Source organism: Spea bombifrons, chromosome 5 (genome assembly GCF_027358695.1).
Source record: "Spea bombifrons isolate aSpeBom1 chromosome 5, aSpeBom1.2.pri, whole genome shotgun sequence".
In the NCBI taxonomy this organism is placed as follows: Eukaryota; Metazoa; Chordata; class Amphibia; order Anura; family Pelobatidae; genus Spea; species Spea bombifrons.
This window is the reverse complement of record NC_071091.1, coordinates 35633960-35648329: the sequence shown is the minus strand read 5'-3', so window position 1 is coordinate 35648329 and position 14370 is coordinate 35633960. Positions and strand designations below refer to the sequence as shown.

Below are 14370 nucleotides of genomic sequence, written 5' to 3'. Positions count from 1 at the left end.
AAAGCTTGGGTAAATGCCCCAAACGACCATATGGTATTGTATTGTTCATAGCAGCTACATACTGATGTTAAAACCATTTAAACTTTTTAATACCAAAATATATACAACAGTTTGTTAATGGAAGATGTAAAGGTTTTAGCTTTCCTTCTTCACCATTTGAAAGCCATACCTGCATATTCTTTAATGTCGGTTCTTTCCTACAACGGTACCTTCGGCAGCTAAATATTTCCGCAGGAACGCCACTGGTACCACTGAACAACTCCCAACCAATAATCCTTCTGATATTTAAACAAACTGCGGTCTACAATAATGCACAAAACTGTTTTTTGTGTTTTTGTGATGGAACTTTGTATGAAAGTACAATAAGGCTAGATTGCAAGCTCACTGGTAGGGTCCTCGACTCCTGTTGTATATGTATGCAAGTGTATTCTGTCATGTACTTATATAACCACATCATATTAAAATTGTACAGTGCTGCAAAATGTTAGTCCCTAATAAATAAAGGCTATTAAAAATATTTTTTTCTTTTAAGTAAGAAAACGGGGAAAAAAACGGAAAAAATATATTTTTAGTATATTCTTTAAGAAAAAAATGCGTCTAAATATTTGCAACTTTTTTCTCTTTTTAATTTCAGGAGTTTGTTACCAAAATCGTCAGGCTGTTGGAAAGCCCTTCTACAGCAATCCGAGCCAAAGCTTTTCTGATTATTTTACAAATTTTAATCCACAACAAAGAGATGCTTCTGCTATGCTGCCAAACAAGGTGAATCTAAATTGATTAAATATGCAAATGTTTCTTTCTGTGCTTAAGTGCTCAGTACTAATGTAGAATTACAAATGATCCAGTTTGTGCAAAATAATGTTTTTATCAATTCTGCTTATACTGAAATATGGTCTTTTAAAAATGCAATCCATGAAGACTTTCCAAGAAGCACAGTTATGTCGCCTTTGGATAAAGGTTTGTATCATCTTGTCTGTTTATTGCAGCTGTATGATTCCACATGGTACCTATTTAGTTTTCTAGGGATCACGTATTCTTCTGTCTCGTTATCAGAAATAATTATGTTCTGCACAGTAGGATAATTAATGTGTACTGATGCACCGTTCTGATAAAATATCAATCTCTCTTTTTGTTTTGCAATAATTGTAAATTGTGTTTATAATGCCGTAACACCACACAGGTAAATACCTGATAAGATCACTCTTTCTGTTGCCTTTCACAAGTTTATGTAAGGGAAAGTGGCACCAGTAGATCGCACACTGTTAACAATGTCTGTTCACATTTAATTGTCCTATTGTCATGGGACAGACCTGATTTCTGGACACTGTCCCAGGTAGCTTACCTACTGTCGCACTTTTGCAGGTAGTAGGGGGTCATGGACCGGTTGAGGAGATTGTTTGAAGCATGTGCTGTTGCCAGGGCCAGCACCACCTATAGGCAAAGTAGGCGCCTTTAGCCGCGCACCACTGGCCGCGGTCATTCATTAGAAGTGCAGCCGCGGCTCGCGGTCACTTGATGGGAGGCTTGCGGTCACTATGGGGAGGAGTGGGTGTGACAAAAGAGGAGGGGCTTGTGGGGTGGATCCAAGGGGCAGCAAAATTGTGTTTTGCCTAGGGTGGCAAAAATCCTTGCACCAACCCTGGCTGTTACAGAAGAGAACTCTATTGTAGCTCCCATGTGGCCACCTTGCAATGCTCTCCAGCTGAGCACCTTAGGGTGCCCTTCGGATATGGTGGGCAGGACCTACCCTGACCATGCCCCCTTCTAGCCACACCCCCATCACAAATGGGCAACAGCAATACAATTAAGCTTTGATAAATTACCGGTAATTTTTTAAAAAATGACAAATTTTTAATGTTGACATTCAAACCTGCATTTATATACGTTAAATAAACATAAATCAATTGCGCTGCGTTTTTGCCAATCCACCAAATCAATGCCTCGTGGAAACTGGGAAAAACAGGAAATGCTGAGGTGCTATTTAAGACAGAATAGAAGTCCCATAAACTTTTGTTTTGAAAAAATTAACTCATTGTGTCCCTTTAAGAATCGCTTCCTGTTCAGATTTTACACAGGGATAAAACATTTTTATAGGGACAGTATTTTATAGTGTGTTTTTCTCTCCCAGAAATATCCTTTGTGGGTCTTTTTTTTATTTTATTTTTTTATGTCTTGGGTGCCTTGTTAAATAGCTTCTAGTTGTCATTCACAGCAGTTTTGCCCTTAGACATTTCACAAACGATATGGGTTACTCTATAAATGTGGGTAATACACTTTCTGTTTGTGAGCAAAAGAGCTAGATTTGTCCTATCTACTTTTGCACATCAATTTGACGATGCAGCCAGTTCCTTCTCAGAAATTAACGAGAATGTGATATTACATTTTAACATATTTCTTTGGCATTTTTTCTTTACAAATGACACTCATACATCATAGTCGCTGTACCATTTTAACTTGCTGTAGGTGATATGATTTATCATAAAATGTCTCGGCTTTCAATTTACAGGGGAACGAGTTTGCACAGACTTGGCCATAATCTCTAATTTGTTTGAGATTAGTCTGTTAGATTGTAAAAGGGAATCAGTGTCACAGCAGGATAAGTGATAAAAACTTGGCCCAAAATGTGTGATAAATAATTTCTCTATTTCAGATATTTTATTTTATTTTTGTTAACAAAATAGATTTTTTTGTACAACAGCTGGTTTTACGTGATAAACTAGCTCTATGTTTGTCAGTAAAGTTACTTTTCCAGACTATTTAATTTTTGTTGCTTTACCAACTGTGATTTAAGGATTTTTCTATTTATTTGAATAATTATTTCTACCTGTGGCATGTGTTTTGTTTTTGTTAATTGTGCATAGGTTATTCTTCTCTTGCCCAGGTTAGGGTGAGCACATTTACATTTGCACATCTTCCCCGTAACATTAACAGAGAAACATAGACATTGATGGGAGATAGTCTGCTTTAAAATCTTATTCAGCCCTTGGCCTTGCCTTACATTTGGGATAGCCTTATTTCTTTTTCCATTTCTTTTGAAATATACTTGCATCTTGTACTAAATTGAATGTATTTAAATATTTCTATTATATCCCCATTTGTCTTCCAGGATGATCGCTTTAAAAAAAAAAAAAAAAAAAATCATCCTACAATTCACATTTTGTTCCTTAATGACCCCATTAATATGTTTTGCAGTAAAATGATACTTCTTTGAATCATTTATTATATTAAGTTTCCCAGATTACAACACAATAATTACACACAAGTCCTTATATTCAGCACATATAATGGAATTTGCCACATTGTTGATCATTAAGGTTAAAGACCCCTAACAAATTATTTTCCATCCTGTAGTTGGCTCCAGAGCCGGCCTTAGGCGTTGTGGCGCCCTGTGCGGACTACTCCTCTGGCGCCCCCCCTCACTACCCCCCTTCAAACTACCCACCCTCTCTGCCCCTTTAAACTACCCCCCCTCAAACTACCCCTCCCCTCTACCCCTTCAAACTACCCCTCCCCTCTGCCCCTTCAAACTACCCCCCTCTGCCCCTTCAAACTACCCCCCCCTCTGCCCCTTCAAACTACCCCCCCCTCTGCCCCTTCAAACTACCCCCCCCCCCCACTTACCTTGTTGCCGGAGACCTGCGGTAAGAGCGGGAGGCATCCGTCTTCTCGCTCTGCCGGCATTTCATGTTGAGCGCCGATATAGTCCGGCGCTCAACATGAGATGCTGGCACCGCGACGGAGTCACGGAGAGTAAGGGGCGCCGATGGGTTGCCGAGAACTTCACGAGCAACCGCTCGGCGCCCCTGACCGGGACTTAGATTAAAGCATCGTTTTTTTTTTTTTTAAACTTTATTTAACATCAATGATGTTAAATAAAGTTTAAAAAACAAACAAACAAAAAAAAACGATGCTTTAATCTAAGTCCCGGTCAGGCGCCCCTGCAACCATGGCGCCCTGTGCGGTCGCACAGGTCGCACACCCCTAAGGCCGGCCCTGGTTGGCTCCAAGCAATAAACTAGATTATGATGCTACATGTCATATGTCTTTATTTGACATTGTACCTTTACAAATTACAGTCATTCTAGTAGCCATCTAATTTTATCATGCTGCAGGTTGGATCAGAGATGGCTCAGCTTTCAGCTTATAGAGGTTTGTACAAACATGGCTGGATATAAGTAATGTTGGTGGGACATCTGTGCCAGTGCTTCGTAGGAGAACTTAAATATTTGCTCAAAATGTCTGCAAAATAATTTCTGTACCACTTTTTTTTTTTTTTTTTTTTTTTTTTTTTACAAAATGGATTTTTGCACAACAGCTGGCAACATTTTTTGTTTGTCCGCAAAGTTACCTTTCCAGACCATTTAATTTTATTGCTGTGCAAACTCCTTTAAGTTTTAAGTATCGTTCCTGTTTTTTTTTTACTCTTCTTGGTTTTTGTTCTAGTTGCGTATAAATTCAGCCTTTCTTCACTCAGGCTGTCCAGAAGAGAACGCAGTTATGTAGAGATGTATTGGAGGATTCTAACCAAGTAATTTCCCTTTTCCACAATGAGTAGATATATGTTACAATAGATTATCTAATGTCCCAAGCAGCCTTACCAACGATGTACTTAGTCATTTAATATATGTTCTTTAATTTAAAAAAACAACACTCTCACTTTCTAAAGAAGCACTAGAGCACTCCATGAGTGCCGCTGGAAATCTTATGGAAGCTGTTCTGGAGCTAGCTGGAGGTGAGTATCGAAGTGTGTGGATTACAGAGGAGGACTGAATGTATATCTTGCAAGGCAAGGTGCTTGGCAGGGTGGGTCAGGGAAATACTCCAAGTGTATACAGATGGTTCTTATGTATCCCTGTATGACACTATCCCAAGTGTCACGTCGAACACAATGTCTGTATGACTACTGTACTTATCATGCAACTGCGCTCATTGTACCTTCCCTTTATTATACTATAAACTTAGAATGTTAAGCGTGTCTGTTCAGAGCTTTAGCTAGCTCCTTTTTAGGCGAAAATGGAATATTGTACCCCCCCAAGATAAAAATATGCTCTCAGACGAATGCTCATAAACACACATACACACTGCCCTTACACATGCCTGCCCATAAACATATACATACACTGGCCATATACACACCAGCCCATACACACATACTGGCTGTCAGCTTACAGCATTCCTTTCTCCCCATCATCTACCTCTTTTCTCCCCATCTGATACCCCCCTTAGGCCTCACTATTCCATTTATATAGTGACAAAAAAAGTAAACGAACCCTTTGTGCATTAGCCCACACTGTGAATGTTTGAATGATGTATTCATTATGAACAAGAACAATACAGTAATTTGTGTAATATCAGATTGTTCATTATTGTAATTTATGATGCAGATCATATCATATTTTAAGATAAATATATACATAAATGCTGGTAATTCCAAATGGTTCCCTCACATATATATATATATATATATATATATATATATATATATATATATATATATATATATATACATATATACAGTTAAGAGGTTGGAGGAAAAGGATTTGAGGGATTATGCCTTGAAGAGGGACCTAAGTAAAAGTCTCAGTGGACCCGTTTATATATTTATATGTATGTATGTGTTTGTGTATAATATATAAAACATTTAAAGATGTGCTGCGAATTGATATTCTTATAAGGGGCTATTCATCAAAATAATTGTAGAATTCGCAATACAAGCTGTGGCAGTTGACATGCGTTCCCAAATGAAAATACTTATTTCTTTCCCTTTCCCTCCAACGACTTCATTATCTCTGTGTGTGATGGAACCCTGAAGCAAATGTCAACCTTGGTCACGTAGCATTATATTATCACATCATCACTTTTCATTTATTTTTAGTGATTGGCTATTATTATGATTTTAGGAGATGGTAATGTTTGACCCTTAGGTATAAGTTCATTAATGTTGGGGTGGTTGGAACGTTTTATGTAAAAGTATAGGCACTGCCTTTTTTCAAAAGTCCGTTTGAGCAAATTCATTTAAGAGCATAACACACAGGTAAGACAAATCACTGCCTCACAGCTATGCGGCTCTGATTGCTCCTTTGCTCAGAACAGCGGTAATATATTTTCCTGCAGAGGCTTCTATGTTCTTTGCAATTGCACGATTAATGTACTTTAAAAAAACCTCTCTCATTTCCATAGGGTTTTGATGAGTTTGGGTTCATTTAGTCCCAAAAAAGACCTTTTCAGTTTCAGATATTAATTTATTTAGTAAAATGTCATTGCCTTTTCTTTTCTACAATGGCCTGTTTTTGTTTTTTTATGGCTACAGTATTCTAGAAAAGCCGTACCGTACTTTTGATTCAAATGAGGTACAGTCTCACTTTAATTTGAGTTAATTAGCATAGGCCAGAATACGTGTTTAGGAACTTTTAATTGTCAGAAGATTGTCTTTATTAGTAGAAAGGTATTCTGTACCATTTTTCTATATACCAAATTATAATATGATTTAATAGTAGAAAGGTTTGGACCCCATTGAAGTCCGGGTTATATTTAGAAAATCTAGCCTGGTTCTGGCCTTCGAGGCCTGGAGTTTTACACCTCTAAATAATGAGCCGGTGCAGCACATGGACACTTTAACTCCTCAAAACCACAGAAGTTCCCTTTTGCTCCTACAGCAAGGAGAGACCCTTGCAGAGTCCCTGTGTCAAAAGACATTGCCCAATTAGAGAAGAAAATGGAGTCTGGAGTAGGCTTTCTGGAGCCTGGCTTAGCTCGGAATGGTGGGTAGATAAAGTCAGTGCCACGTTACATTAGTCAACAAACACTAGCAAAAGTAAAGGCCAGACAGCGCTCCAATAGGGGCAGAGCTGTATTTTTATCATCTTTGCCTCACAATTTAAGGCAAGTTAGCTGTTTTTCTGCATAACTGCGGGCTATTGTTATGATTGAGAAAAGTGACTCTTAAGTACCTGGAAAGAAGCTGCTTTGTCGTAGTATACATTTTAGTTTTTATAGCATGATATTTAAATTCACATTGATACTTTCACAGCTTTTGAAGAAGAAATGGTTACCCTTTGTAATGTAAAAAAGAGCCGAAGAGCTGAATTTAGTGGTTCTGATTGGTTCTTTACCTAATCTTTCTCACCAGTGTTCTGTATTTTCTTCTGGGGACGCTTTGGATGTATGTGTTTCTCTGTTATCCTTGTGTTGATGGTATCGTCCAAAGGGCATCATTATATGTCTTACCATAGAATCTGCACTCTCAAGACCATGGGTCATCTCCAGAGTCTCCAAAAAACATGCACACCGTGGTACTCTTACTCAAATTACTTCCGTGCTTCAGCACAAACATCACACCTCTCTCCCACCAAACACTATCTCTCATACAGTATGTGTTCTGGGCACATTTCAGGGCCATGCTATATGCAAAAAAACAGACCCTTTCACTTGTCCAAGGGCTGCCCTGTAAAAGCCCCCTGCTGTGGAATTTGGACTCGTATGGCCACAGCCTGCCATTTCCCATACCATATAGATGAAAATCCGGGACATATCTCTTAATTCCTGGGCAGGTGTCAACCCTACCCCCTGGCCTGTGCTCCTCTGTCCATTTTTAATCCAGTTGCTGCACGTCAACTTAGATATGCTGAACTTCAGAAACAGAGCAACTACCTACCACAGCAATAACTCAACGGTGATGAATCTCTTTCCAGCAATGCCAATGCTTTTTTTTTAGGTTTGACATATTATGTTTCTAACCTAAATTATTTAACAGCCAATGTGAAGACCTAATTGCTAGCAGAGAGCACATACCAAATAGTGTGCCAGTCATTAGAGGCCTCTACAACTTGCCTGCAGAAATAATCATTCAACTAACTAACCAAAAGAAAGCTATGATGGCGAGTTTACTAATCATATAATACATATAACCGGATTATACTGTGAAATAATAAGAAAAACAAATGGAAGGAGTATAAATCAGTAGTCAGGTTTCATAAGACAGCAAGCATTGGGAAAGATATACATAATTTCTTTGTCAGTATAAAGAGATGTAAACACCAAACCCCCCCAAAAAACACACCAAGAAAACCCAAAACATAAAAATACAGCGGACTATTTGCCCAACAAAGACAATACAGTATATGTATATGCCAGTTATTTGGTAATATATCTAAACATTATGGCCTAGCTTAACCTGAAATCTTGTGGCTACAACTTTTAGCATGATTACATTATTTATTGAAATTACTTGTAGCAATGCTTTGTGTTTTGGGTTCAGTGTGATTTGTGGCTTATTTTAAAGTTTAATTTAAATCATTACCTTATAGAAGCTAAGATCAGCAGCAGTCGGTGGCAGAGCCAGTATTATCAGTTTCTTTTCTGAACCTGTCGACAACAATTATCAACTTAACAGTTGGTGAGGAATAACATAATGAAAAGGAACAATAACAGTTCTAATAAGCTAAGACATCTGAACCCATATTAGACATGTGGTTGGCTTCAGATTATCTGGAAAGACCATACATTTTAGAGTTTATAGAAATGTAAGATTTAGGAAAAGTTTATATTTCACTTAATGTAAATTACTGAAAATGACTGTAAATTACTGAAAAATAGGATACAAATTCTTGATTTGCTTTGTTTCTCCAAATGGACAGTCAGGATAGTATAATTATTGAATACGAAACCCCGGTAGACCGTGCTGTTTCTTGGTCGCCACATATTTCCAGTGCATTTAATAATATAACAGGGAAAACCCAAGGGCTGGCTCATAGGTCACTCGTTACCAGACACAGTGATCTAGAGGGGCACGGATTTTATAGAAAGATGTGAAGGGATCCTGGTAGAACATTTCAAGACATCAGATGACACGGTTATACTTCTAGTTACAAAAGCCATTATTTTATAGATACATCCAAGTGTAATGCGGCGTATGTTCCCGCTTATCACATATAATTTATCATGTGACAAGTACTGAATGCCTAGGGTTACGGCAAAATGATTGCATTGCTGTAATGATGATACATTATTTTAGTAAGGGCCATGTCTTTGCTAACATGATCCTCCAAAGGCATTCTGTGTCCACGTCTATTGCTTAAATAAAAAAAGTGATTACCTAGCATTACCAGCCATCGGCAACCAAGATGCCAGGCAACTTCAGAGACATCACCGACTTCCATGGACCCATTGGACAGATTAACTGTACGCATTAAAGTGCAGTAAAGTTAGTCTGTATAGCACTCGTAATATCACAGGTTTGTGATATAGGTTTGGATTTGCAGGAGGCACTGTATAATGTATCGTTAAATCAGTGGGATTTCACACCTATTAAATTATACATTATGTAGCAACTGCTCACCCATTCTAGCTAGAAACTTACCTGTGTTTGCCCTTCATAATAGTGAAGGAAGAGAGCTAAAGCCACAACGCTCCTGCAATCTCTGCCTTTAGTGAAAAAGCCCCATTTTGCTACATTGCGTCATGGACTGACATTGTGTATTATATTAACATTGGTTGGTAAGTCTGCGTGAAGTAAACTATAAACTTATAAACTATTTGTATAATAAAATGATATATAGTATCACAACTACAGGTTATTTGTGTGGGCTCTTGCAGAATTTGGGGCCTTGGTGGCTCATTTCTAGGGATTGGGGCCCGGTGGCCCTGGTGTTAGCCTGGGGCAGGGCAATAGGAGCGGCATGAGGTGCGACAGGACAGGGAGGGGGCTGTCTTTCGGGTTGTACTTGGCTCCAAGATTTCTCATGGTGGCCTTGAGTTCTACCCACCTTAGGTCACCTACCCGTTCTACCTGTATTGTCAAATGTTTCAATGTGGACATTCTTCACCTAGGCAAATGCATTTTGTTAACTTCTTTCTCTCTTATTAAGTGAAAATCAAGTAAATGCAAATTTAAAATATAAAATCACTACCCCTTCATCTGACCACTGGCCTAGAAACCAGCTGCAAGAATAATAGATCCTCTCATGAACTGATTTACACTTCAAAGTAACAAATACATTAATTTGCTTGGAAAAAAATACTGTTAATGCACTTCTACTTTGTTGTAAGAATTAATTGAACAGCCTAAAAATTCTATTTTAATTTCCTTTGACTTGATATTTACTTAATTATTATCCGCATTAATTAACTGTGTTTATGCAGTCATAGTCAGATGAATTCTAATTGGATTGTATTTTGTTTTCAAAATTTAAAGCGTTTACCGCTTACCAGGGGTTATGCAGCGAGAAAATGAAGAAAAAAAACCCCATGAGATTGTGTGATGCAAAAATTTATTTTTAACTCATTAGAGCGCCAAATTTTGCCACGCATCTTTATGATGGATTATGATTTTTTCCCTCAGTGTCCTATTTTCTGTTCCGTTCCTACCTACTCTGGCTTAGAATTAAATTTAAGGGGTTCTTTATGTTACAATGCATGTTTTTTTGGCACATGCCATATATATGCCATAAGTTTACTTTCTATCAGTAAAATAACTCTCTATCTACAAAATACTTGTCATTCCAAGAAAGAAACCTTTTAAAGCTGCTGTACAGTTTAGGTAATTTACATGTGTGATGTGTATCATTACAATCAAAACATGTAAATTGAATCCTTGCATACTGAAATAATGATGGTCTATTTGTACATCTTACAATCAGTAGATTCATGCAAGAACACAGATTAATGTATACTGATGTATGCTTCTGAATATGGTAATTTTGTCATTTGATTCTACTCTCAAGAAATAGAAACGCTGTCAAAAATCTTGTCATTTGATGCTCTCGAGAAAAAAGTGCATCCTTGGCCATTCTTGCCTTGCAGGGTCACATGTAATCAATTGTCGCTTGCTGCAATGTTTACTACACCGATTGATTTATTATCATTTATGTATTATCACATTTATGTATGGAACATTGTAGTATTTGTTCACTCTTCGAGATCTATCAGATTCATAAAGTGGTGCATCTGTCTTCTGCATTCAGCTGCCCTTAAATCGATCAATTTATTTTAATGTCATAGGTTCATGTGTTTAATGACATAGGTTTTCAAAGCATTATTCCCACGCTTATTCCTCTGAAAAGAGATGCTGTGACAGGTAACAGAATGTTATGGATGCTGTGTGGGCTTGGCACATTAAACCATAGTGTAAATGGGCAGGTTGGGGAAATCTCTGATGTAAAAAGCCCATTGAGCAGCCTCGCACATTGGCACATGATTCCCCAGTAGAGCACGTTGACCCTTGTTTTGCTTTAGGGATGCTGCCCTAGATACACCGCATGAGTTATCTCCTGAGACTGGCTGAATTAACTTCTTTAGTAACAAACTTTACCTTTCAGTGGTCCTCCATTAGATGATTGATTACAAGACTGGGATGCTGGCATTTTCTCTAAGGGCCAACATTTGGACAATGCACGGTTGCTGTAGGATGACCACATGACCTCCTGTTTCAGGAACACTTATAAAACAACCTATAGCTGAGTGCATCATCCGTGGTTAATGGTTACCCTAACACAGCACAGGAGGTCATTCTTATGTATTCCAATAGAGGAGGTCCTGGCACACTGATATTATTTTGTTCTTGGTTGAGTAACTGGTGCTCCACAACAGCTGCTCTTATCTGTTATAGTTTCCTGTAGCTTTAGACTTGATAGTGAGCAAAAATGATTTTGCCTTAACACCATTAATACAGACACTTATGACAAGCAAACTTATGTCTACTTCTTCCAGGACATGTCCCTGGAAGCTGATGAGCATAAGGTTAGGCTTCTATCATTGCTCTGCAGAAACAAGAGAGAGTGGTCTATACCAACACGATTATGGATTCTTTCCAAATGGGGCATATTTAGAAATGTATATTTGTTCGTCATGCTGAATGTGGATAATGAAACCTGACATAAGTTCAGCTATGGCCGTACACCCTAAAATGATCAAAAATCAAAATGCACTTTAATGCATAAAGTTAATAGACATTACGTGTCATCCAGAATTCTATGGCACACAGTCCAGCCTTATACAAAGTGCTTATAACCAGACTAAGGAAATAGTTGCAGTTTATTCACCATAATGACTTAACAGATTTGCTGTCACTTCCCTCAGCCCAAAACGTTTGATAGATGCCAATTTCTTACTATTTGCCTTCTTGACTTTAGTGGCATATGAAAATATGATGTATTATTTGTATGTTACCAGAGGATCTAATCTTTTTGCATTTGCCTCTTTCCAGACTGGTGATGTACATTGAAAGAGACAGCCGGAAAACCGCACCAGGAAAGGAGCAGCAAAGCGTCAACGAATACCTGTCAGTATGTCTGGACCTCCTCATCCATCACGTAGTGCGGCAGCTGCCGGGGATTCTGGGTAATTTATCATGACTCTGTTGCAGTTGGTACCTTGTTGTCTATAATTAAACCTAAGGCTAGGCTACAGCTGTTCCCTGACTACAACTCTCATTGCGCCCACACAGCAAAATGGTTTAAGATGTATTTAAACAGAGCCTATTCACATATTTGGTGTTTCATCAGAATATCTATAAAAATGAAACAACACAAATTTAAGGTTTTCTGGAACAACAGAGCAAGAACGTTCAGGGTAGACAAATGGCTCTTTATGTGCCTTAATATTCTTGGTTTGTAGTGTTTTGTGCAAACTAATTTTTTGCTTTTCTAAGTCTTTAGTTGAATCCTCTTGTTGTGATGACTGCTGTGCTTTCACGGGTTATAATGTTTTATTGTGCAAATTTTGTTTCTTTATTGGCACATCTGCGTCTGGTTTGTTTCACTGTTATATTTTTACTGTGTGTTTTTGTTAACAAACCATTTTACCATGGTTATACATGCTTTTAACGGGCCAGGTTCTTATATTAGATGTTAAATGTTTGGTCATCCAAAGTACAAAGAAAGAGAAGTGTGACAGACCCTGTTGGCTGAGCTGATGTCACTTTTAGCTTAAGCACTATCCTCTAGGACAAGAAGCCTCAGGAACACCGATTTGCAGCAAACTGTGTGCTCTATATGTAAGTACAGTAAAACAAACACCCCAAACAAAATCATGGTTCCTAATTGGAGCCGTATCTGGCTATACTTCAGACTGACCAGCCTAACTACTCTCTATCAGACCCAGCTAGGCCAGACTGGGAAAACTCCACCAGACAGCACAGACATGTCCAGGCAGGTAATGCCGCACTTGGCTTGGGTAGCTTCTTCAGGGCTTCTTGCACTGGAAGAACTGGGGAACTTCCTCTCCTAAATACGCACAGAACATCTCACTGCGGCTTTACGGTTTCACAGTAGCATAATCCTTACATTACAATTTTGTATGGAGTGCCAGTAGATTCCATAAAGCTAATGGGCATGGTGAGAATTAACATTAAACTTTAAATATGCAGTTTGACAATAAAATTAACAAATTAATCAAGACATACTGGTAAAGAAGCAGAAACGGGTCCTGCTCTTGCAAGTTTACTAATCCTGCTGGATTTTGGTTCTATCATGTTGCCTGAGTAACATTTAAATGTTGAATAAAAAAGTACACAATGGGCAGATATAACCATTTGTGTGCCACAATATGAGATAAGTAGGTCAGTGAATGGTACTTTAATTAACTATAGGAAGAAACTGGTACAGCTGAGTGTTCCCTTCCCCATTAACTAACTTACATGCTAGCGCACACACACACTTAAATACACTCATTAGAACACACACACGAACACTACCTCTCACAATCACACACATGCTTACTGCATCATATTCCACTTTATCAATCACACCTCCCTCACACCTCTCACATTTTGGCCCTTGTACCATTTCTTATAGCTGCTTGCACACTATGCTTGCTTTTTCCCCGCGGGGTCACTAAACGCACTACTTGACCCTGCTGCACTCCTGCTTGTGAGAGTGAGCGTCTCCAAATTAAACCAGAATTTTGGACCAACGCAATTGCCCTTGGGCCAGTCCACCCTTGGTGGATCTGAAAAATTACACAGAGATTGCATTGGGGATCTAGCAGAGGCACACGGCTCCTCTTTAGGGTTGCCTGCTTAAGTGATCAGACAATTACGTAGACCCGCCGGGTGGTGAGATATGCTAGAATGAGCAATGTGATGATGTTAAGAATTACAGTGGTCAATAGATCAACCAGATATACCAATTAGGGCTCAGTTCTATGAAAAGCACACTATTTATGTTTTCCATTCTCTCTGCTTTGTAATTAAAGGTGATATTCTGAGTGCATTGTCTAATGTGTCTGGACGGAAGCATCCATCAACTGTGCAGGCTAAACAGTTAAAACAATGCCTCCCTAATATGGCTGTACTGCTTCATCTTGTCACATCCCAGGTATCATTATATTTTACTCAGTATATAGTGGCTCAACCACTGTTTTTTTATAGTTTTT

The 14370-nt window shown here is 38.5% G+C and overlaps 1 protein-coding gene across 1 annotated transcript in view; it reads left to right on the top strand.

The window, feature by feature from the left end:
• The window catches only part of ULK4 (unc-51 like kinase 4), a 252824-nt gene that overhangs the window by 75409 nt on the left and 163045 nt on the right, over window positions 1–14370 (top strand). The window contains exons 22-24 of the mRNA XM_053468376.1: window positions 635–762; window positions 12203–12336; window positions 14191–14312. Coding sequence (XP_053324351.1) covers window positions 635–762; window positions 12203–12336; window positions 14191–14312 — 384 coding nt within the window. The remainder of the gene's footprint in view (window positions 1–634; window positions 763–12202; window positions 12337–14190; window positions 14313–14370) is intronic.